The sequence below is a fragment of the Salvia splendens genome, chromosome 6 (genome assembly GCF_004379255.2).
Source record: "Salvia splendens isolate huo1 chromosome 6, SspV2, whole genome shotgun sequence".
NCBI classification, from domain to species: Eukaryota; Viridiplantae; Streptophyta; class Magnoliopsida; order Lamiales; family Lamiaceae; genus Salvia; species Salvia splendens.
Window position 1 is genome coordinate 32,285,051 of NC_056037.1, and position 23,352 is coordinate 32,308,402.

A 23,352-nucleotide genomic window follows, 5' to 3' on the forward strand; every position below is an offset into this window, starting at 1 on the left:
GTGTTTATTTTAAATAAATTGATTTAGCTTCGTCGAAATTATCAGATGAGGGAATATTTTTAATATACTTCTAGAGAAGTAATACAAATAAAAAATTCAAAGCCCATTGACCATTTAATACACATAGTTCAAGATGTTTAATGAATAGCTTCCTAGGTAAACTAAATATAGGGTAAAGAAAACAATAATGACGATAGAAGACCCTTTGTTTTCAACATCTCTACTATCTTCTTTTAATGGAAAAAAATACTGAAAAATCTCTTCTAAAATCTCTCCATCGACAACCGCCTCCCTCCTGCGATGAGACTCCTTTCTCTCTACTCAGTCTCCTCATTTCTCACACTGCGTTTGGGTGGAGACGTGAACATTGTGGGGTTGGAGGCTGATGAAAGAAGCTTCCCGCCTGAACTCAACGGCAGGTGGTGGGGTCGGCCGACCCCACCTGGATCCGCCGCTGAATACTACTAGTACATAAAAAGTTTGCATGGTTCTATCTCGTATTATGAAAAAAATACTAGTATATGTATTTCATCCAAAAAAACTTAAAGATTATCCAATTTTATCCCAAATTTTGAAATCTCTCGTTATCACCTCACGTCACTACTACCAACGGTCAAATACAAAAGGAAAAAATAAAATTATAGTAGGAGTAATATTTTTCAATTAAAAATTAAACATCCAAGTAGAAATTTTGAACTACCCACCAAGCAACACAGCCGCAGTTCGTAGTAGTGTTTGTATTACTAATGCCTTAACCTTTGGGACGAGAGTTAGTTATTTAGCTGTCAGCAAAAGGAATATTTAATAGAATTCAAAAAATATATAATAAACTGAATTGATTATACCGACCATTGAATCATTTAAAAATTTTAAATTCTAATTTGTAGTACCCGTTTAAATTGTTTCTCTTTTATCATTTAATTATATTTCATTTTTTAAATAACTTGAACGTCATCTCAATGGTAGGGAGCGAGAGGAACGAACTTTCTTCTTTTTGAGTAAAAATAAATGTTACTCTCTCTATCCCACTAGGACAAATTAGACATTTTTTCAAATATTTTAGGGAAAAAAATAATAATTAAAATAACTCGAAAAAAGGAGAGAATAATAGAAAAAAAGTCGTTCTCAATATTATTTTCTCTTTCATTTAATTGAGCAACGAGTACAAATGTTGTGTGATCGGTTTACAAGATTGAATCAGGTGTTAAATTTGTAGTGTGTTTAGTTCATGGGATTCAATCCTACAACTCAATCTTAGATGAATAATGAATAATTAGTCATAGCTTACCACCTATGACTAAATTAATCTTATACCTCAATCCTAGATTATATTTACGTATTATTTTATCTTGGAAACCGAACACCAGTCACCACCATGGAATAATAGTCGTTGTGAGTTATCATTTGGGCTAGGAAAAAAAAGCCCAATAACCCAACTCGGCAGCATAGTAATAGAAGCAGAAGAAGAAAAGGATTCCTCTCTCTCTTCCTTCCCTCCAACTCTCCCTCCAAACCCTCACCAGAAACGAAATTACGCCTGCAAAAACCTCCACTCCCTTACCTCTACTCGGCGCTGCTCGAAAATGGGGAAAGACGAGGACGAAATGCGTGGGGAAATCGAGGAGCGCCTTGTCAACGAGGAGTACAAGATTTGGAAGAAGAACACCCCCTTTCTGTACGATCTGGTAATCACCCACGCCCTCGAATGGCCATCCCTCACCGTCGAGTGGCTGCCCGACCGCCAGGAGCCTCCGGGTAAGGATTACTCCGTCCAGAAGATGATCCTCGGCACCCACACCTCCGAGAATGAGCCCAATTATTTGATGGTGGCTCAGGCTCAGCTGCCCCTCGAGGATGCTGAGAATGATGCTCGCCAGTACGAAGATGAGCGCTCTGAATTCGGCGGTTTCGGCTGCGCTAATGGCAAGGTAGCCCTCTCCACAAGTTTAGCTTGATTTTTTTTCTGTTGCTGCTGCTACTCTGTGTTGTACTTTGTGTTCCGGAAGTTGGACCGTCGAGGACTTGTAATTGCTGGAATTTTTGTTTTGATAACCTAATTTGTCTGTTTCCAATTAAGTCTCAAGATCTCAACTTGATCGCTGTAGTTGCTCTGGAGATTGGATTAGATTGTTATTTTAGATGTTTAGATAAATTCTCATTTATGAGCAAATCTTTTATGCCGAAAAACCCTTTCCTGATACGCCTGTATATGTAAATTTACTAACATGAACTCGATATCCTTAATGGTTTATGATGGTGATGATAACGATTGAATGCTGAAGCAGGATATACCAGATATGCGAAAATCTACCCCTTTTTGGAAACTAATTACTGCTTGTTTGATAATTTTTGGCTATGTGCTTTCGTTATGGCTATTTTACACGTGAAATTTCCAAAAGCCCTCTTGTTGATTGTAGTACACAATATGTGATCACATGCAGGTGCAAATCATTCAGCAAATTAATCATGATGGGGAAGTGAATCGTGCTCGCTATATGCCTCAAAACCCGTTTATTATTGCCACTAAGACTGTTAGTGCAGAAGTTTATGTCTTTGATTATAGCAAGCATCCTTCTAAGCCTCCGTTGGATGGTGCGTGCAACCCTGATTTGAGGCTTAGGGGCCATAGTACCGAGGGATATGGTTTATCATGGAGCCAGTTCAAGCAGGGTCATTTGTTGAGTGGTTCAGATGATGCCCAAATATGTTTATGGGACATAAATGCGACTCCAAAGAATAAGGCTTTAGATGCAATGCAAATTTTCAAGGTAATAAAAGAAATATTCAGGGGACATTTGTTCCATTTTTTTGCTGTACAAAAGTTGTGGGTTCCTGCATGTCATGACTTCATTAACAGTTTAACACAAAGCTACTATATGCAATGAGATCAGATTCATGAAGGCGTGGTTGAAGATGTAGCGTGGCATCTTAGGCATGAATACTTGTTTGGGTCTGTTGGAGACGATCAGTATTTGCACATATGGGATCTTCGTAATCCATCAATGAGCAAGCCTGCACAATCTGTAGTTGCTCATCAGAGTGAGGTAGGTGCCATGTCTGGCAATCTTTTTACTGGGTAAATAAATTACCACTTTTTACATTTGAATACTGATCTTTTGGATGCTCACCTCTAACAGGTATCATGTTCTTTTTTTCTTCAAAAAAGAGGGCTTTATGTGATTGTGAACTATTTAGAAGGAAAATATATCTTTCTTGTTAAGGTGTTTAGTTGAGAGAGAAACCTTTGTCACAATTTGCATGTTTAAGATTGTGATCTATGATTCAGTTAGTAGATATAAACACCAGAAAAATTGTCATTTTATTCTTCCTGGTCTAAGATTATTCTCCAACTAAAAGTTCATCTACATATTTAGGGTGCACTCAGCAAATCTACCAAATTTGTGAATATTAATGTGATTGTAAGAAAAAAAACTGTGTTATTTTTTTGGGGGCTGATTACTGAAATTTTCACCTGAATTTGGTTTCTACATGCTTTATAAATCGTTTCAATTATGGTCACTTTTCACTTCGTAGAAACATAACACACTCAAAATTTTTCTGTATCTGTAAAAAGGCTTGGGCATATTATTTTTCATGTTGATAGGATAAGCAACTACCAGCGTGGAGTGGATATAAAAATTAATCAAGCTTTGTGTTTTCAGTTATTGGAAATTTTTGGGGCATTACCTATTTTGCTACAATTGTAAAGTGGTCTCATTATTGAGACGATCTATATAGCATGTGCTAAAGCTAAAATCGGGTCAAAGTTGGTAATTTTTGGCAATCGACCCTTAAGTAAAATATGCATTACTAGCCATTGATGTCCTGATATTATGTCTGCCTGGAGTACTATTCTGCATGCTTATGGTGCCTCATGGGACTAACTTGGTAGTGCGTTAGGATTTGTTGCATGGCATATATGTACTATATATATAATATTTCTATTGCTTGCATTTATATTCATTAATGCGGATGCGCAGTAATTAATATCCTTCTCTTCAGATGATCTCGTAATTGTGCACTTGAACGTGTTATTTCTGATATGCACTCTGTAGGCTAACTACATAGCCTCTTCAATCTGTTTAATTTCCTTTGCTTCAGATGTACTTGTAATTGTGTACTTGAACATTTTATTTCTGATATGCACTTTGTAGGTAAACTGCTTAGCCTTCAATCCATTTAACGAGTGGATTTTAGCAACCGGGTCTACTGACAAGACTGTTAAATTATTTGATATGCGAAAGCTTTCTACTGCCCTCCACACCTTTGATTGCCACAAGTAAGATTTTGTACATAAAGGAATAATCGTATACCCTCATTTATTATCTGTGTGGTTGCAAAAATTTCTTTAAGGGATCGGTGGACCTCTCTCATTTTAATTGACTCTTCTTGAACTGTAACAACAGGGAGGAGGTTTTCCAGGTTGGATGGAACCCAAAAAACGAGACCATCTTAGCTTCTTGTTGTCTTGGTAGGAGATTAATGATCTGGGATCTTAGCAGGTAACTAATGCAGCCTACTTGAAATGGCAGTCAATTTCTTGACTAAATTTATAATATTCCGTATTTTGAAATGCTAATGCTTTAGTTTAACTTATTTAGTTTCAAGATTTCCAACTATGTGGCTTGGATCTATCCTGAATGCCATTTACTTTTTCAGCACAACCACCATGATACCATTAGCTAACGGCGTTTGAATGCCCGCTTAATCACAGCAACTCTATATTGTGCTAATTAATGCTTTGGCTAATGGCTGTTCTCTTATATTAAGAAAATAAAGAGTTACAAGTATTCATACGTCTGTGTAACTGCATGACAGGATTGACGAAGAACAAACACCAGAGGATGCGGAGGATGGGCCACCAGAGTTGTTATTCATTCATGGTGGTCATACAAGCAAGATTTCAGACTTTTCATGGAATCCATGTGAGGACTGGGTTGTTGCTAGTGTGGCCGAAGATAATATACTGCAAATTTGGCAGATGGCAGAAAACATCTACCACGACGAAGATGATCTGCCAGGGGATGATTCTACCAAAGCTTCCTAGTTCTCAACTGACCAAAATATCCATGCCATGTACTATGTTGTGGTAATTAATTCGGCCTCTCTCTCCTCTACTTCTTCTTTCCTGATGTATCATTAACTTCAAGTATTTATATTACTTTCAGTGTCAAACTCATTTTTTTATAATGCTAATTGTCGATTTTCCTGCAGTAATATAATTATTTATCAAGGATGATCTCATGACACATTGAATTTTGACCTTATACTGGAAAGTTCAGTCATTTATGTGTTTGTCGTGTCATCGTGTGTGTCTGTTTCAAATTTATTCTTTGGTTACTTTTTTTAGTTTTGTGCCAATTTGCAAGTTAGTTCTCATATTGGACAAAGAGAGTTGGTTCAGGTAGGACTTTCTACTGATAGCTTGAGGTAAACTTATTAGGTTTAGGTAAGTACTCCTTCTACATTAGTTTGAAGTTTGGTTATGAAACATCAGCCATGTTTTTTTTTTTTTTTATCAATTTCAGTGAAATACAATCATTTATTTTTTATTTTCATTCTGTAATATCATCTGGGAAGTGTTGTTAGATTAAAATCAAGACTAAATCTGAAATTAAGTTGAGTATTAGTTGTAGAGATAAAATTGAATATTAAATTAATTATTTATTTTATTTGTTGTTGTTTTGTGATAAGATTGAAAACGGGGCAATTTTTGTGAATCGTTTGGTAATTAAGATTATTTGGTAGAGTAAAATTATAAAATGACCTTTAATGTCTTATAATATATATATCTCATTTTTTACTATCGTTTGTTGAAAATAAAAAACTTATTACCTAATAAATTGTGAATCAAATATTAATTAATTAATCAAATTAGTAGATATTATCATTAAACTAATTTGGACATTGGGACTCCTATCAAAGTCTATCTCTTTGCTTTAATGCTCTAAGAAATTAGATTATACAATTCAAATTTGAAATGATCTCTTTTAATGTTATACATCAAATCAACATGAGTGTTAATAGTTAAGTCAATCATCTAATTGGTCATTATCTTAAAAAGGCACCACTTTCTTCTGAGCAATAAGAGACTACATAATTCATAGATAGTTTACATAATAAAATTTATATCTTGACCTACTGCCTTACACGTTACTAACTTGAAATGTCTAATAATTGGAAACAAATGTTTCATTTCCACAAGTATAACATGAGACTACATAAGAAAGTTCTTTCCTTAACACAATGACGTTTACTCTACACAGGGTATTTAGTTTGGTGAATTTGATAGTATGAGGGCATCCGCATCGGCGTCTTGACGTGGGCTCTATCTCGTCCCGGAGGGACGAGACGGCATCGAGACGGCGATGCGGGTGCTCCGTCTCGTCCCGTGTCCCTCGGCCAAAAGGTGGTTGGCGAGCTGTCTCGCCATGCGTGTTGGCCACGTGGCGAGCTCCCGTGCGGCCGTGACGCCCACTCGCCGGCCCGCGAGTGGGCGTCGTTTATATCCGTTAAAAATGTTTTTTTTTCTTAATCTGAAAAAATCAAAAATTAAAAAAAAATCCCCAAAAATACTAGTCGTTTTTCCAATATTTTGATTTTTTTCCTATTTTTAAGCCCCCAATCACTTCTATAAATATTAGGATTTCAATTATGTATTTTTCGTATTTTCGGATGTCGTAATTTTTATGGTTTTTAATGATTTTATGAATTATTAGTATTAATTTAATATTTCAATGAAGTATTAATTGAATTTGTTGGAAATAAAAATAAAAAATAAAATTGAATGAATAGTTAATGGATGAGATGGTTAAGAGATGGAGGGATGCAGATGTTGTCTCTTAGTTAAGAGATAGGGTAAAAAGTGCAGTGGGACCCATGAATAGTAAATGGATGAGACGGTTAAGAGACGGTATTGAGACACAGATGTGGATGACCTGATACTATGAATTACTCCATCATATATTTTAGTGTTAATTAAAGCTAGTTTTATGTTTTGGCCCTCTTTCATGACAAAATATTATTGTATTCCAACTAATCGAATATCGTCTATGAAGAATGTGAATGAGTGGGTGTTGTGACGTGAAAAAAGAGCAAAACAACATCCACAAGTTGGATGAAATATTTATAAAAAAATTAATAACAACCTCTAGTTAATCTAACTGTGTTGCTTAATTTTCAAATGTAACTTAGACTTTTCAATGTTGAATGTGAAATCGTAACGTATCGGTTATTTTAGTAGAGAGTAGCGTGTTTATGACTCGAAGTATCTAACATATTCGACCATAACCTTTTGACACTCGATATTAAGTTACAAAATTAAATTATTTTATGTGAAAATATTATCTTATTTTAAAAAATAATTAATCATTTTTTATGGATCCATAAATCATACTACTACTTAGTAGTTAATTATAATAGATTAAATTACTAGTCAGTTGGTAACGAATGTGTGACTTATATAGAGATTTATTAATTCCAATTAACAATACTCTTCCTGTCCCAGGTTAATCGATTCATAATTTTTTGAGATATCACAAATTAAATGAGTAATTTCATCTTCTGTCCAAAGTTAAATCTTTTAATAACTTTTATGTATGGTGCTTATCCTACTTTATTTTTACCAATAATCTATATATGTTATTTATCCTACTTTATTATTATCAATAAACTTTATTCTCTTTTATAGTAGTACTTACTTTGAACTCTCTCTACTAAATTGACTAAACACAATTTCCTTAAATCTATTGCTGAAAATATCTTGATTGAAAAAGAGCCTAATGTGGATAAGAAAGGGAGAAGACATACCATCGTAGATATATTATTTGAGAAAAACACATAATCGTCCCCAAAAAAGCAAGTAGATGAGCCGTGCCAAACACCAGGTTGAGCATATAGAAAATCGTACATACCAAACACGACCCCCTTTCCCGGGGGAGATACGCTACCAAGACACGCGGAAGCGTTCCGTCCCCCCGTTCGTTACTTGGCCAAGGACATTTAGGAATAAGAATAGCCCAGCAATAGCCCAGCCATCCACAATAGGAATAGCTCAGCCATAACCTAGCCACTGCCACATCATCAGCACTAAAAATCCTCCTGCCACATCATAAATAGCCCAGCCATAGCCTAGCCACATCATAAATAGCCCAGCCACATCAATAGCCACATCACTAATAACAATTATATAAAATGACATAATTAACAATCACACAATATACGGAATTTAATTTACGAGACATATACGGGAAACATTAATAATACTATCCACATCACTATTAACAAATATATACAAAATGAAATAATTAATAATCTCACAATATACGGAATTAAATTTACGCCACAAAAACGAGAAAATTCACTAATATTAATAAAATTTACAAAGTACATTAATTAAAAAAAAAGTACATAATTAAAAAAAAAAACTAACGTCGTGCAGCCCTCCGCGCCCATAACTCTTCAATTAAATCCTTTTGGAGTCGAATATGAGCCTCCGTTTGGCGCATGTCGGCATCTGCTTGGAGGCGGCCGTCTTCATCGTGGGGTACCCCACTCCGTACGTTAGGGGCGGCTACGCCGTGGCTTGGACCAGCTTCATTATCATCGTTGGCCCAATCAGTCAGTTGTCCACCTTAATCTTCGACAATCATGTTGTGCATGATTATACAGGCGTACATTATATCAGCAATGCAGTCGACGTGCCACAAACGCGTTGGCCCCTTAACTGCTGCCCATCGAGCCTGGAGCACACCAAATGCGCGTTCCACGTCCTTGCGCGCCGACTCCTGCCGTGCCGCAAAGTAGGCCTTCTTCTCATCTCCTGGGCATCGGATCGTCTTCACAAAGACGGGCCACCTAGGGTATATCCCATCCGCCAAGTAGTAGCCCATATCATGTCTGTTGTCGTTGGCGACAAAACTGATGGCCGGACCGACACCCTGACACTGCTGGTTGAAAAGTGGCGACGAGTTGAGGACGTTGAGGTCGTTGTTCGAACCAGCTATCCCAAAATACGCATGCCAAATCCACAGCCGGTAATCAGCTACGGCCTCGAGGATCATCGTGGGATTCTTTCCCTTGTAGCCGGTAGTGTACATCCCCTTCCAGGCGGCGGGGCAGTTCTTCCACTCCCAATGCATACAATCTATGCTGCCTAACATCCCTGGGAACCCATGTTGTTCCCCGTGCATCCGCAGCAGATCCCGGCAGTCATTGGGGGTAGGGCTTCGAAGGTACTGATCACTGAATATTTCAATCACGCCCTGACAGAAATACTTCATACACTCCAGGGCAGTCGTCTCACCGATGTGGAGGTACTCGTCCCACATGTCTGTAGCGCCTCCGTAGGCCAACTGCCGGATTGCCGCAGTGCACTTTTGAATAGGAGTGTGGCCGGGTCTGCCAGCCGCATCGTGCCAGCCGCATCGTGCCTAAAGCGGAAATACAGATATCGTTGCTCCAATCCGTTAACAATACGCATAAACAGGGACCTGCGCATCCTAAAACGGCGCCTGAAAAGGTTGGCGTTGAACCGCGGCTCCTGTGCGAAGTAGTCTTCGTATAGGCGCTGATGTGCAGCTACGTGATCACGATCAATCACCGCTCGGCGGTGTACCACTGGTCGAGGTCGAGGTACCGCCGGCTGCAAGGCCCTCTGCATCCATTGATCAATCTCACGGTTCGTATAGGCCTCTAGCGCTTCGTTCATTATACGCTCGTACTCCTCAGCATCCCCACCACTCCCACCACTACCACCGGCCTTACTCATTTCTAGGTGTTGATCTTGTACAGAAATTAAGATAGAGAGAGTACTCGTTAATACAAGTGGTGCGAATGAAAATGACGGGCAAGTCGCGTATATATAGTGTTTCGGAAACAAAAAAAAAATTTAAAAATTCGCGCTAGGCGGTGCGCTAGGCGATCCGGACGCTGCAATAGCGCCTAGCGGATCGCCTAGCGCACCGCCTAGCGCCGCGGAACCGCCGAGCACTAGGCGGTTTTTTCCGCGAAATCGGCTAGGCGGCTGCAATAGTTCGCCTAGCGCACCGCCTAGCGCCGACGCTCGGCTAGGCGGTGCGCTAGGCGCTATTGTGGATGCTCTTAGGTTAAAATATTAGTTTTCTTTTTTTAAAAACTTCTTGATTTATTTTATTTTTAATATTTAATTTAATTTAATTTAATTTTATATTCATTTTGATTTTGTTTTTTATATTTAATTTGTATTTATTAACTTCATTTTGTTTTTTTAAAAAATTTTAATTTCAATAAATTTTGTATTTCAATTAAATTATAGTATATAATTTAACAATCGCCTTGTTCCGCGTTAATGGAATTATATTCATTTTCAGGACGTTACAACATAATAGAGTTAATTATATTTTTAGCAAAATGTAACACATTTCATTTATTCTATTTTTTTAAAAAAATATTCTTACTTTATTCTATCTCAAATTTTATAATCTCTCTATTTAACACACTAAACATCTACTACTTATTAATTTCTAGTGGTAAAGAAATGATTTTACGAACTTAAACATAGAGAGTACATAATAAATAAATTAAATAAACAAAAAAAAAATAGTGGACCCATAAATATTTAAGTGAAACTATGGTAGATAATGGATGTTTCTAGAATGAAAAATTGATAAAAAATGATGTAAGACCTATAAATAAAATTGTTAGAGTAATAAATTAAGATAGTACTGTATGATTTATATGTCCTAAACTCAAAAACAAATACAGAAATTTTATTAAGTTGCTCCATGTTCATATAATGAAATAAATAAAACATTATAGTAGAAAAGATGTTGGGGATCGGTTACTTTAATATACATCCGTTCACTTTTATTAATAAACACTCTTAAAAATGATTTCAGCCCATTTCTCTAATTAATTATTTAGTGCTACGAATTTTTAAGCAGTAATTGGAAGCTTTGAGAAATGGCCGCCCTCTGATATCCCCTCGATCTCTCAGATGCACACCCTCTCTCTCTCTCTAAGCTCTATAATTTTTTTTGTATAGTATACTACATTTTTTTTCATTTTTAATAGTATTAGAAGAATCCACCAAATACTAGCAAAATTCTTCGGTAAAGCATTTCCTGCTAATTTATCAATTTTTCAAAAATATTTTGCAGCGTAATTTTCACTGTAGCGTGATTAACTGGGGAATCTGTGATGTTAATTTATGGTTAAATCGTCGAGGAGCATGTGCTTTGGCTCCTTTATTGATTTTCTGATTAAATATTATTTTCTGCTGTATTAGTTTATAGATTTTTCTAATCTAATAATTTATTGATGAGCGATCGATTGAGTTGAGCTTCTGTAAAAAAAATTCAATAGCCTTATCTGTCGCCTCGCGTGATTCCGAGCTTGTGGCACGTTGTTTCGTGTTTTAGCTTTTAGGTATCTACTTAGCATGTTATCCGAATCTCCCTTTCATAAAATAACGCTATGTATGTATATCTGTATGTATACGTGAATCTGAATCGTGATTGATGTAGTGATATTTTATTTTCTGAAGGTCGAATTTTGTTTTTGCGCGTATATAAATATAGTGGATGCGCATTTTGGTCTCCGCCAATAATTCTTCAACTAGGATCCAGATTTGCTTTGTGGATAACGAGGTGGGTTTGTTCTTCTCTTTTGTGGCTGAATTCTGGTTTTGAATTCTGTGCAAATTCAGCCTGCTCCATTTATCATTTGAATTGGTAATTCTGTTTAGCTATTTGGGGGCTATGAAGATGTTCTAATAAATTGTGATTTTTCCATAGTGTAAGATCTGGTTAGACGAAATTGGGTCGTGAATTTTGTGCTTATGTTATTGGGGAAATGAGGTTTTAGTTTTTGGAAAGTCTCTATGAACTATGTTTGCCAAAATTAACAGCAATGGCAGTTGGTAGTGACACCATTCTTTCTTTCAACTAATGGATTTACAAGATGTTGTGATCTTCAAATTTATATCAAGTAGAGTTGGTTATGAGAAGGATATTTTATACCATGACATTTTTTACATACGTGCATTTTCTATAATTTATTTTGTGCACTGATGCTGAGTTGGAGGTATAGGAAATTGTCTTTTGCTTGTCTTGATTTTGGTAGGAGACTAGGAGTGATGCTTTTCTGATTGATTTCCCTTCCCATAATCGACATGTTATTTTGGTTGGATATTTTCATTAAGTTTACATTTTTCATCATACTACAAGTTTTGATTAGGAATTGCTGCACCTACAATTCTTTCTTGTTTGCTCTTTTTTTTTGTTTGGAGTCGTTTTTGGAGTGAGCCAAGGTAATGGTAATGGTACTATTTAGATGTATTGAATTGAGTGTGGTAGTAATAGAGTTTCATATTCTCTCATCTCATAATTTACATTTAGCTTAAATTCTCCAGGACGCTCACTGGTTACCTGGTCATTTTGTTCACTTACTGAGAATTTTTGAAAGAATCTCCTCTCAATCCTAAACTTCTGCAGGGATTTTTACTTAATGATAGTCATTTTTTTTATCACTTTATTGATTGGTACAACTTTCACCAGATCTTATGTTCTACATTCGTTTCTTAGTGGTTAATTGTGGATTTTGATCTTATGTTATCTTATACTGACTGCTTCCTCCATCATGATTCATATGCAACTTGACTTACTTGAGTTGGGCTTTTTTTGTATCTACAAAAGTTGATTTTACTTGTTTTTGCTTGCATGCTTTAATTGGTGCACATATTGGAATTGATAGCATACGGCCTCTTTATAAAAAATATTTCTGCTCATGCAACAAATTTTAACACTATATTTAATGCGTTTATTTGTTAATAAAGGCTTTGGTTGCTGGATATATTTACCCTGTTTATATGCTCGCTTGTAAAATCATTTTTAATGGGGTGAGAATAATAAACTTATACGGTTATACCCATGTGTTTTGTGTTGGTGAATTGATTGTGTTTATACATAACCTGCTGTAGTTCGAATTTTTCATGATCAGCTGCCTTTGACTTAATAATGATGTGATTTATTGTGTTTGATAAGATTTCTATGTTGGTGGGTGTTGTTCAGGAATGGCAAAAGGTACCAGAGGTCAACGCCAGATTGCTTCACGGCAGTGCAGGGCAACACCATACCCCCTACCATCGCACAAACAAAAGGAGGACACTTGCTCCAAGGTAATAAAAAAAGACTGGGAAGATGCTACATGCTCAGTGTGCATGGAATGTCCTCACAATGCTGTCCTTCTCTTGTGCTCCTCCCATGACAAAGGATGCCGTCCTTACATGTGCGGGACAAGTTTTCGTTATTCGAACTGCCTTGACCAATACAAGAAGGCCTATGCAAAAGCAGCACCATCTGACAGTGCTTCGGTTCACGATTCACTTGATGGTCAAGTTATTGGCCCATTTTCTGGTCACTCAGCGGACAATGGTGATGCTGCAGAGCTTGCATGTCCTCTTTGCAGGGGCCAGGTGAAGGGCTGGACTGTTGTAGAGCCTGCGCGAGAACAGCTCAATGCCAATAAACGAAGTTGTATGCAGGAAAATTGTACATTTATGGGGACATTCAAAGAGCTGCGGAAACATGTGAAGGTGGACCACCCTTCTGCTAAGCCAAGAGTAGTGGATCCCACTCTAGAACAGAAATGGAGGAGGATGGAGCGTGACCGAGAGAGAGAAGATGTGATGAGTACCATAAGATCGTCAATGCCAGGAGCAGTGTTTTTTGGTGATTATGTGATAGAAGGAGGAGGTCAATATGAGTCTGATTCAGATGAAGAGGAGGAGGGGTCTGATATTAATGCCATGGAGCGGAATGAGGGCATGGGAGTTGGCGTTAATCAGAATTTGATGTCTATGTTCCTCTTTCTGCAGAGTATTGGTTCTGCAGGCAATGACGGATCAAATAGACGACAAGAGAGAGGCTCCAACACCAACGGTGCACTTGATAGAGGCTCTGTGAGATTGCATCGCCACAACGCAATAGATGATTTAGAGTATTCTGACCAAGATAGTGAAAATGATGATGATATAGGAGATGAAAATGATGAGAACAGTGGTTCGTCTCTGGTTGGGCGCCTACGTCGCCAAAGTAGAGTCGTCCTGGGGCGTTCGGGAAGGAGGGGAAGGAATAGAGAGGTGAATCAAGGGATGATATAGTTGTCTTACCTTGCCTCAAATTGCCCAATATCATGAAAGGTTCATAAGTAGGAAATGGGTTAGCTGTAACTTTTAAACATTTGCACATGCACATTTGATATTCCATGATGCATTGATTCATGAGTTGTATGATACTATTATAGGATAGGTCAGGAATATGGATGAAAAACTTGCATCTTGTAATTTACATTGTAATTGCTGATTAATTTGTTTATCACATGTTAATTATTCACTCACTCGTGAGTATTTACGGAAAAGAATGTAGCTTCTGCAGAATTTTAATCTCCCTTCAGCTTTGTTAGGTTTGAAATGTTAATTGCCACACCCCTTTTTTGTAATGTAATAAGTCTTTATAGAGCCTCTTGAACCGTAGATTTCAACTTGCCATGGTGCACAAATCACCATCTTTTTAAAATGGATAGAGTAGCATAAAACAGAATTCCCATACAATAGTAAATGCACCTGCGCACAAGCATTGGTCTCATCTCTATGAGAGAAAAGAGAGAACAAATCTTATGCTCATGGGGGCTATCTTCAACTACATAATGTGTCGACTAGCTGGAACATTGAAGGGGATAACACTCCTTGTTCATTAACAAATTCGAACGACAACCCTTTTTCAACTGTCGGTGGTGAATATAGACAAGACAACTACGAACTCAAACTCAATGATATGGAATCGAGGCAACGCATGAAGGGCAATGAGGTGGCTACCAGACATAGCCCGACGAAGGCTATGCTGCACATTTTCATCAACATATCAGAAGACCACATCCTCGAAATAAACCAAATGATAAAAGTACAACAAAGACAATCCGAACGTGATTACCATCACCTTCACAAGGATTGAGCCCGAGTGTTCAAGAACTCGAGCAAATTTGGCAACATTATGGCCAACACCTAGAACATGTGGCAAAGCGGCCATAATTTAATTGACATTTTAAGAAGAGGGTCTTCAAGTTCCCCTTCTCCGGAATAACTCCAAAATTTGTGTGGGATCCGAGGCTTCAAATGGCGCACCTAAGAGAACCAAACTCTCTGCCTCCAACCAATACTCCCTAAGGGAGTGAATCAATCTGAATACGGCAACCGAGGAGAATCTCCACTCTGCCTCGTCCCCTCCGACGCTCTCCTATTCCTATATAACTACTCTTTCATTGTAGTCAGCCTCAGCTGCACTCTCAGTTCTAGAAGTTATGCATGATGATCGCCCAATATATGTCGACTTCGAGAGGTGCAAGGGTTATTCTTGAACAAATAATTTAGGAATTTTAATTTTCTTTAAAATATAATTAGTGTATTTTTTTAGGAATTTTAAATTTTTAATCAGTTGACTAATTTTTAAAGTACAGATATACAGAGAGATATGAGAAATGCCATATGATTATAGGAGTTTGTGCCCTAATATAAAATTAAAAGAGAATAATGATTAGACAAAGAATATACTTACTTCCTAATCAAAGTAATGTCGTCGAGTGGCACGGGACTTATATATTCTTTAACTAAATGGTTAGGGTCAGCTATCCTGGTAGATATCCTTCGTCTAATAAAAAAATATACTTCCTCTATTTATTAAAAATAAAAATATTAATCTTTTAGTCCGTTTATCACTGTTTTAGTCCTTTTTCTCGAGTCGTTACACAGTCATATAATATGTGAATAGTAATATGATTAAAGTAGAATTATAGATGAAGCAATAAGTGATAAAAAAGCATTTAGATTGAGTGCGTTTAATGGTAGGGAGATTGGGAGAGCATTTGTTGGCATTGCACACCCGTCCCTTTCTCTTCCCACCCCAACTTCTTCTCTCCACATCTTCCACAGAGGGAAACTCACTCTGATAGTGAGATCAACCGAATCACGCCAAACCCATCCCGCTCCCCTTCCTGTGCCTCTACGTGTACGCTGCCCTGATACATACACCTTCTCTAATCTCTAGAGAGATAAAATTTTGATTTTCTTAGAGACAAAGATAGATAGATAGATAGAGAGAGAGTCGCTCCGAAACCGATGCTGTGGTGGGAATGGGGAAGGCCGTTAATCAGCAACTGCCAGTTGTACAGCAGCAGCAGCAGCAGCCCCGTCACAGTTCTAGAACCTTCCTCTGCCAGAGGTGTGCGGTGGGAGTTTCCAGATTCTTCAGCTTCAAATGCGCCCTAGTTTTAATGCTCAGCCTCGCCGCTTTCTTTTCTGCCCTTTTCTGGGTTCTTCCTTTTCGATTCAAGCATCCAGGGTTTGATGCTAAAACCTCAATCAAGCTCAGTGGTGAATTGCTTATCTCTACATGTTTAATTGGGGGCTTTTAGGAAGTTATGTTGTGATTGCTTTAGAATTAGCTGAATTGAATTTCTCGTAATTCTAGAAATCTGTAATCGATTTGGTACTTCTGCCTATAGTGCTTCTAATTATACTTGCGCGTGGTGCTTGGACTTAAAATTGGACTTTTATGCCATTTTTTTGAGTTTCTGGCGCTTCTTTACATGGTGTTTGTTAGAATAGATGTTTTTGACGTGTTGTTGGAACGATGTGAAGCTTATTTTACTTGAATATGCTTTTAGTTTATACTGGAATAAGTTGTGTACAGATTTCTTGTGTAGTCCAACGGTAGAAACTGGCATCTGATGTGTAATATGTTGCTGTGGAAACTCGCTTTATAACAGCGCTTACATGTTGTTTGGACTTTTAGAACAAATTGGTAATTCTTGAGTTGTATGGCGTACGTGGCTTTACTCCAACTAACTCAGTACAGATAACTTTGTTTGAGGTCTTTATATGAATGTAGTTACTTGCAGACATGCATTTACATGAAGTCGCTGATATGCAGTTCTTTATGCAAGATCTGTTCCGCCTGGTCTTACTTTGTAGATAAAGTAATGCTCCGTCAGCTCTTCTTGAGGTCTAGTTGTAGATTCTCAAGCTAACCAGAATGTTTCTTTTCCAGGATGTGGAATAATGACAATAGAATCTATTGCTGAAATCTGTGAATATGACCAGGGAGTACCTAACTTGATGATTTTGATGCCCTGATTGGCACACTGTTGCCAGTACTGCAGCCTTATTGAGAATTTTATTTTGTTCTCTTGATTGAAGTCTACTCTCTTGTGATTATATTTATTCAGGTGTCCATGCATACTTTGTGAATCAAGCTAGAAATAATTTATTTTAATTGGAAACGTAGAATTGGACCATGTAGGTTTTCTATCAGCTGTTATATTTGTATGGCCTAGATGCTAGACCAACTTATTAATAATGTGATTGTAGCAACATCTTTTACACCATCTATTAAGCTGTGAAGACCGCAATAACTATTAGAAAAGGTAGTTACTATAACAGCTAGTTGGATCAGTTACTTTTTACTGTTATTATAATGTTGTGTCACCTTATTTGTGTTTTTCTTTCCTTGAATCTTACTACATGAATTTATTATCATATTTCTAGAGGCAAGAGTTTACATGGAAGAAAATGGTTTTTTTTTTATATTATTGATGGCTCTGTTTAAAATCTTCATTCCTTGTCTGACTAATGGTTATGGTTCTTATTTTCAGCAACTGTTCAATCATATTTCCAGCTTCAAAAGCCAATTTCTGAACTTATACCATATATTTCAAGACTAGAATACGATATCAATGAGGAAATAGGTGTCCTTTCCTTTAAGGTTGGCCTCAGTCTTCTACTTCATACAGTACTTGTTTTTTCAACCATCAAGTTCAGAGAAAAGAATAGATCTGTTGATGATCACTTATTTTTTCACAGGTTGCTGTTCTGTCCATGCACCCAGCTGATGCCTCTAACTGGAATAGCTTATCTAACTGGACTGATGTGGTGTTTGGCTTCCTTCCTGATCCGATTAATAGTACAACAAATCCTGTGGCATTGAGTGTGTTAAAATTGTCATTGATTGATCTGTTTCTTCAACAGTACAATTTGACGTTAACCTCCACAATTTTTGGAGAACCTTCTTCATTTGAGATTCTAAAATTTCCTGGCGGGGTTACTATTATTCCAGAGAGTACACCTTTGCTGTCTTTGCCTCTAGTCAATTTCACCCTCAATAGCTCAATTTATGAAATAAAAGAAAATCTTCCAGTGTTGAAAGAACAACTAAAACTGGGATTGCACCTGACGCCCAATGAGGTAAAATTAAGTTCTACTTTAGAATACCATTGCAATTCTGGGTCAGCAGTTGAATTTCATTCCCCTAGCTTGAATCCTGGTACTTGTTACGTATGTAACTTTGTTGTTTTAATCTGCATAAGGGGATGATAGATTCAACCTTTCTTAATCTGGTCTACCCACAACTGTTGTTGCTTCGGCTGCTATGTTCTTAATTTTAGTTTTTTTCTGTTTCTTTGCTTCATATATTTAAAGATTTTAAATTTCTTCTAACTGAGACTTCCATTGATATATTTTTCACTCCCATTTATAGTTATACCTTTAGAATTAAAAGCCTTTGGTCTCATCTAATGGAATATGAATTTGGTTTATCCATTTCCTCCTGGCCTGATAGAATCTTTCTCGATGCAGATGGTGTATGTACAAGTAACAAACAAACATGGCTCAACAAAAGATCCGCCGGTGATGGTTGAAGCTTTAGTTGCATCTGACATTCCTATACAGCCAGAGAGATTAAGACAGCTAGCTCAAATAATTACTGGATCACCCTCTATGGAAAACCTTGGGCTTGATCATTCTGTTTTTGGAAAAGTTAAGGAAATTAGTTTGTCCTCATTTCTAAATCATTCTCTTTACGCACCAGCACCTACACCCACACCCACACCCACACCTTCTCCATCTCCATCTCCATCTCCATCTCCATCAACAGAAAGTGCTTATCACAGTGGACCGTCTATGGCGCCATCTTACTCTCCTGGCCTTTCACCCAACTCACATCATGCCCCAGCACCATGTCCTACATGCAATGCCTATGAACCTTTACCCAGTCCATATAATGCTCCTCAGCATTCTTTTTCACCAAATTCTGGTTCTCTTTCTCCTACACCCACACCCATAGCAGCTCAAGGCTGTCAACATTGTGGTTCTGATGATTCACCAAGTCCCTCTCCAACTTCTCGAAACTTGTCTCCCCATTCCCCCAGAAAATCACCCGGAGCAGTGTCAACACCCCAGACTGCACCAACCAGTCCTTCCTATACTCTTTCATGTAAGTACCAAAACAACAATACCTACAATTCTCTTTGGCTTCAAAGTTTCAGATACTGTATTGATGATTTTTCTTGGTAATTCTCCACCTTGCTGTCTAATTGTATAATGTCTTTAAATTTAGTACTATTTCTTGATAAAAGTTAAAAGACACAATCCATGGCAAGGGGTATGTGACATACCAATAAGTAATTGATCTAATCCTCTAGAAATGTTGTGACGCATAGAATGAGAACTCATCTGAAACAATCCAATTAAAAAGGAATAGACAGCAGCATGTCTTCTCTCTCCTGGTGGTTTCCAATCCCATTTCCCATGAAATATGGCTCCTCTTTTGCATATCAAGCAGTGATCAAAATGAACAAGGAACAATATTAAATGGAGGTAAGCATTAGATTGGAAGAAGGTTCAGTACTTATAAGAGACAACAAAGGGGGGGGGGTGCTTCTGTTTTATGGTCATCTAGGCTTGAGTCCAGCCTAAGCTAAATATCTGTACATTCAATACTCGAAATATTGGGTATAAGACCCTAAAATATCTTTTTTCTCTAATAAACTTGAAGGTGTATGAAGTTTCATGGTGGAGTTTTGATCCTGAATGTATGCTAGTAGACTGTAGTATAGTTATGATCTCCTATGATAGAATTCGATCCTCTCTAAATTCAATCATCTTGCAGCAAGGACTCCCAGAAAAATTGATCTTCAATCAATCCCAAAATTAGTCATGCGGACTATCTCTGATTCGCTCTTTTTGCATATTTCATTGTGTTTGATCTGCATCAATGTGCTAATAAAGATTAGATTACTTCAAGTTTTACTACCATTACTTCTAACTCTACAATAGTTTAACATGTAATTTATCATCATCAATATTTTTCTTAATTATGTGCCTGGGGTTCAAAAGGTGTGCCTTGCCTGTCTCTAGGGTTGTTTGCATTTGCTCCTTTAATACTATGATTCAACTGCTGAAAGTTGATTTCAAAAGTATAAGAAAAGTATAATATAGATTTGTCTCAGGCTGACAGCCGACAGGTGCACCTCCAGCACTTGGCGTTCTTTAATAAACAAAAATCAGGCCGCAAGAGCAACTATGGTTTTTGTTACCTTATTTATAAAAAAATACATCTTTAAGAGGAAAAAAATAGGTATTTGAATAATCCTATCACATCACATATGGAGTACTAGTTTAAGTGCTTTGTCTAAGGAATTCCATCCCAATAAGTGGCAGTAAACTATTCTGAGAAAACCATGCTAGGGGTACTATGATAGTTTCATCTGATCCACACATAAGTTGTTCACTCTCATTCTATTAGATGAAAGCTTTTATTTTATGGAAGACTGCCATTTTGCTTTCTTGAATACGAGATGAGCATGGTTCAAGATAATGGTTTGTCTCGTGTAAATTGCTATTTGCAATTGAAACAAATGCTATGAATGGGGAAAAACTTAATAGGATGCTGGGGGGATATCTGTTGCAGTGTTGCAACAAAAAATGTTGTTGACGCGATTCACTTCTAACCTGGTCGACATTAAACGTCCATTTTCTGATGATAATTTAAGCTATGTTTTGTCACAGCAATCATGATCCTTCCTTGTACAAAAATCAGGGTTCTATTTGTCACTAGAACTTTCCAGCAATTGTCGGAAATTCAAATTCTTGTACATTAATATAGTACATACTATGCATAAAGTTTATTCAGTGCCATGCAGTTTTGTGCATGATGGGTTTAAGCTTAAATTCTCCAAAATGTATTTTTCTGTATCTGATTGCACCTTTTGATCTGCAATTTTCTTGAGTCGAGAATTGCTGAAGAATAATGCATACTTGCAGCTTACAGTCTGAGGATCCAATGCTTAAATGGACTGCTGACATTCTTGCTCCTGCGCTGGATATCCTAGATGAGGCCCCAGTGTCTATGAACAGTTTTGGTGGTTGAGAGAGCCACAAACAAGTGAATTGGAGTTGATACTTAACCTTACAGGATGGCCGTATGCGACCTAACCATCAAAGGAAACCGGTAGGTCGCCTAGTTGCAGGTTTCCGAAAGAATAAACCGTAAAATGCACGGGTTCTTTCTGGGATTTGCAATTATGGAAAGTGCGGAATGTAATGTTAACAAAAAAAGGACTACAGCTATTTATATAGTTTTAGTAAAGAAATGAGAATCATCTTGTAACATGCTTCCACCTTACATAAGATTTGTTGGGTTTTAGTTAAGAAATGAGAATGGTCTTCTAAAATGCTTCCACCTACATAATATTTGTTGGGTTATACTACTATACTCACACAAACTATAGGCATCTAATACATTGCTCTCTGGAAACGTTTGGCAGTATCATATAGAACCTATAAATAATTTTATTGAGAAAGTAACCTAGATGTTTCTAGAATATGACTATTTTTGCGGTTATAGAGCTCTTAGGGCATCAGCAATGTGGCGCCCTATGGCGCGCCACGTCATCAGTTTTATCCTCCTACCTCCCCACCTGTAGTGGGGCGCCCTAAGGCTCGCCCTATGACGCGTCACATCATCATTTTTTTAATATTTACAAAATCCATACGAATTTAAAAAAACTTAATAAATTAAAATACGAATTTTAAAAACTTCATTTCATTTAATAAAAATTAATACTCCCTCCGTCCCGGGCTACTCGCACATTTGCTTTTCGGCACGGAGATTAAGGAATGAGTGTATAGCAAAGTCAACAATTGCGGCTGTAGGTGATAATTTTTACTAAAAATGGAAAGAGTGCAAATAACTTGGGACGCCCAGAAAGGAAAATAGTGCAAGTAACACGGGACAGAGGGAGTACATTACAATGCGAATTAAAAAAAACGCAAACTCAGCGACGACGGTTACGAGCCCACACTTCTTCAATCATGTCGCTCATGAACTGCGCATGATCCTGTTGGTTGCGCATTGAGGCCTGTCTAGATAGAACCTCATTGAAGCCTAACGGTAACCCTCTATCGGGTGTCTCGGTCGACGTGTCAGACGAGCTAGATGCACGGTCATCTTCATTCCAATCGGTGATGCTTCTGCCTTCATTCTCGACTATCATGTTGTGCATGATTATGCACGCATATATGACATCGACGATGACTTTCTTGTACCAGGAACGAGCCGGCCCTTTCACAATTGCCCACCGTGATTTGAGCACACCAAATGCCCGCTCGACATCCTTCCGCGCCGACTCCTGCTTTTGCGTAAATAAAACCCTCTTCTCACCAATTGGGCAGCTGATCGTCTTTAGGAAAACTGGCCACCGTGGGTAGATGCCATCGGCCAAGTAGCACCCCATATGGTATTGGCGTCTGTTGGTAGTGAACTCGATCGTCGGGCCGTTGCCGTTACATTGCTCGGTGAAGAGGGTGGACGAGTTGAGGACGTTAATGTCGTTGTTCGACCCGGCTACGCCGAAGTAAGCATGTCAGATCCAGAGTCGATGGTCAGCGACGACTTCGAGGATCATCGTCGGGTGACTGCCCTTGTATCCACTTGTGAATTGGCCTCTCCACGCCGTCGGACAATTCTTCCACTGCCAGTGCATACAGTCGATGCTCCCGAGCATCCCAGGAAACCCGTGCGCCGTCTCGTGCATCTGCATCAGACCCTGGCAATTAGTGGCAGTCGGCTTGCACAAATATGTGTCGCCATAGGCCTCTACTATCCCCCGACAAAAGCGCTTCAGACCAGACGTCTGTGAGCTTCCGGGTGGTCGCGTCGGACATACGTCCTATGTCGAATAGGCCTATGGACTTGCTCAGCCGCCGCTGCCGCCGCCTCCTCCTCGCGCTGCATTGCCGCATAGCATGCCGCCATGACCTCTTCAACGGCTGCATCTAATGCTTCTGACGTCGAACTACCGGACTCAGACGAACTAGAACTATTGGTGTCGTCGCCGAGATTCATTTTGGTTGGATGTTGAGACAGAATATGTAAAGAGATAGTCGATATGTTCGTATGTACAAATGAATGAGAAACGAGATTTAAATAGAAAATAAAAAACGCGTGCCATCGTCCGCGACCATCATCCGCTTAGCCCACAGTG

The 23,352-nt window shown here is 38.1% G+C and overlaps 3 protein-coding genes across 4 annotated transcripts; all 3 read left to right on the top strand.

Moving 5' to 3' along the window:
- Nucleotides 1–1,454: 1,454 nt before the first annotated feature.
- On the top strand, nt 1,455–5,190 carry LOC121809458 (WD-40 repeat-containing protein MSI1). Its single transcript, XM_042210093.1, has 6 exons — nt 1,455–1,928; nt 2,442–2,768; nt 2,892–3,044; nt 4,155–4,279; nt 4,407–4,502; nt 4,819–5,190. Exons 1-6 carry the CDS (start codon nt 1,584–1,586, stop codon nt 5,045–5,047), a joined length of 1,275 nt encoding a protein of 424 aa, XP_042066027.1. The 5' UTR covers nt 1,455–1,583; the 3' UTR covers nt 5,048–5,190.
- Nucleotides 5,191–10,835: 5,645 nt separating this feature from the next.
- On the top strand, nt 10,836–14,376 carry LOC121809524. 2 transcript variants are annotated; one of them, XM_042210217.1, is made up of 3 exons: nt 10,836–11,406; nt 11,525–11,627; nt 13,050–14,376. In XM_042210217.1, exon 3 carries the CDS (start codon nt 13,052–13,054, stop codon nt 14,138–14,140), a length of 1,089 nt encoding a protein of 362 aa, XP_042066151.1. In that variant the 5' UTR covers nt 10,836–11,406; nt 11,525–11,627; nt 13,050–13,051; the 3' UTR covers nt 14,141–14,376. The 2 variants fall into 2 exon arrangements, with proteins under 2 accessions (XP_042066151.1, XP_042066152.1); XM_042210218.1 differs by having other exon boundaries at nt 10,836–11,090.
- Nucleotides 14,377–15,875: 1,499 nt separating this feature from the next.
- On the top strand, nt 15,876–21,540 carry LOC121808290 (endochitinase A1-like). Its single transcript, XM_042208698.1, has 5 exons — nt 15,876–16,405; nt 17,686–17,795; nt 17,894–18,274; nt 18,665–19,301; nt 21,131–21,540. Exons 1-5 carry the CDS (start codon nt 16,165–16,167, stop codon nt 21,196–21,198), a joined length of 1,437 nt encoding a protein of 478 aa, XP_042064632.1. The 5' UTR covers nt 15,876–16,164; the 3' UTR covers nt 21,199–21,540.
- Nucleotides 21,541–23,352: the final 1,812 nt, after the last annotated feature.

Excerpts from the sequence above, each read along its gene's own strand:
- LOC121809458 (XM_042210093.1), top strand. The coding sequence starts at position 1,584 with ATGGGGAAAGACGAGGACGAAATGCGTGGGGAAATCGAGGAGCGCCTT. Across the intron at positions 3,045-4,154 it reads TAGTTGCTCATCAGAGTGAG|GTAAACTGCTTAGCCTTCAA; the intron begins GTAGGTGCCATG and ends TGCACTTTGTAG. Across the intron at positions 4,280-4,406 it reads CACACCTTTGATTGCCACAA|GGAGGAGGTTTTCCAGGTTG; the intron begins GTAAGATTTTGT and ends CTGTAACAACAG.
- LOC121809524 (XM_042210217.1), top strand. The coding sequence starts at position 13,052 with ATGGCAAAAGGTACCAGAGGTCAACGCCAGATTGCTTCACGGCAGTGC.
- LOC121808290 (XM_042208698.1), top strand. The coding sequence starts at position 16,165 with ATGGGGAAGGCCGTTAATCAGCAACTGCCAGTTGTACAGCAGCAGCAG. Across the intron at positions 18,275-18,664 it reads TGCACCTGACGCCCAATGAG|ATGGTGTATGTACAAGTAAC; the intron begins GTAAAATTAAGT and ends TTCTCGATGCAG. Across the intron at positions 19,302-21,130 it reads TCCTTCCTATACTCTTTCAT|CTTACAGTCTGAGGATCCAA; the intron begins GTAAGTACCAAA and ends GCATACTTGCAG.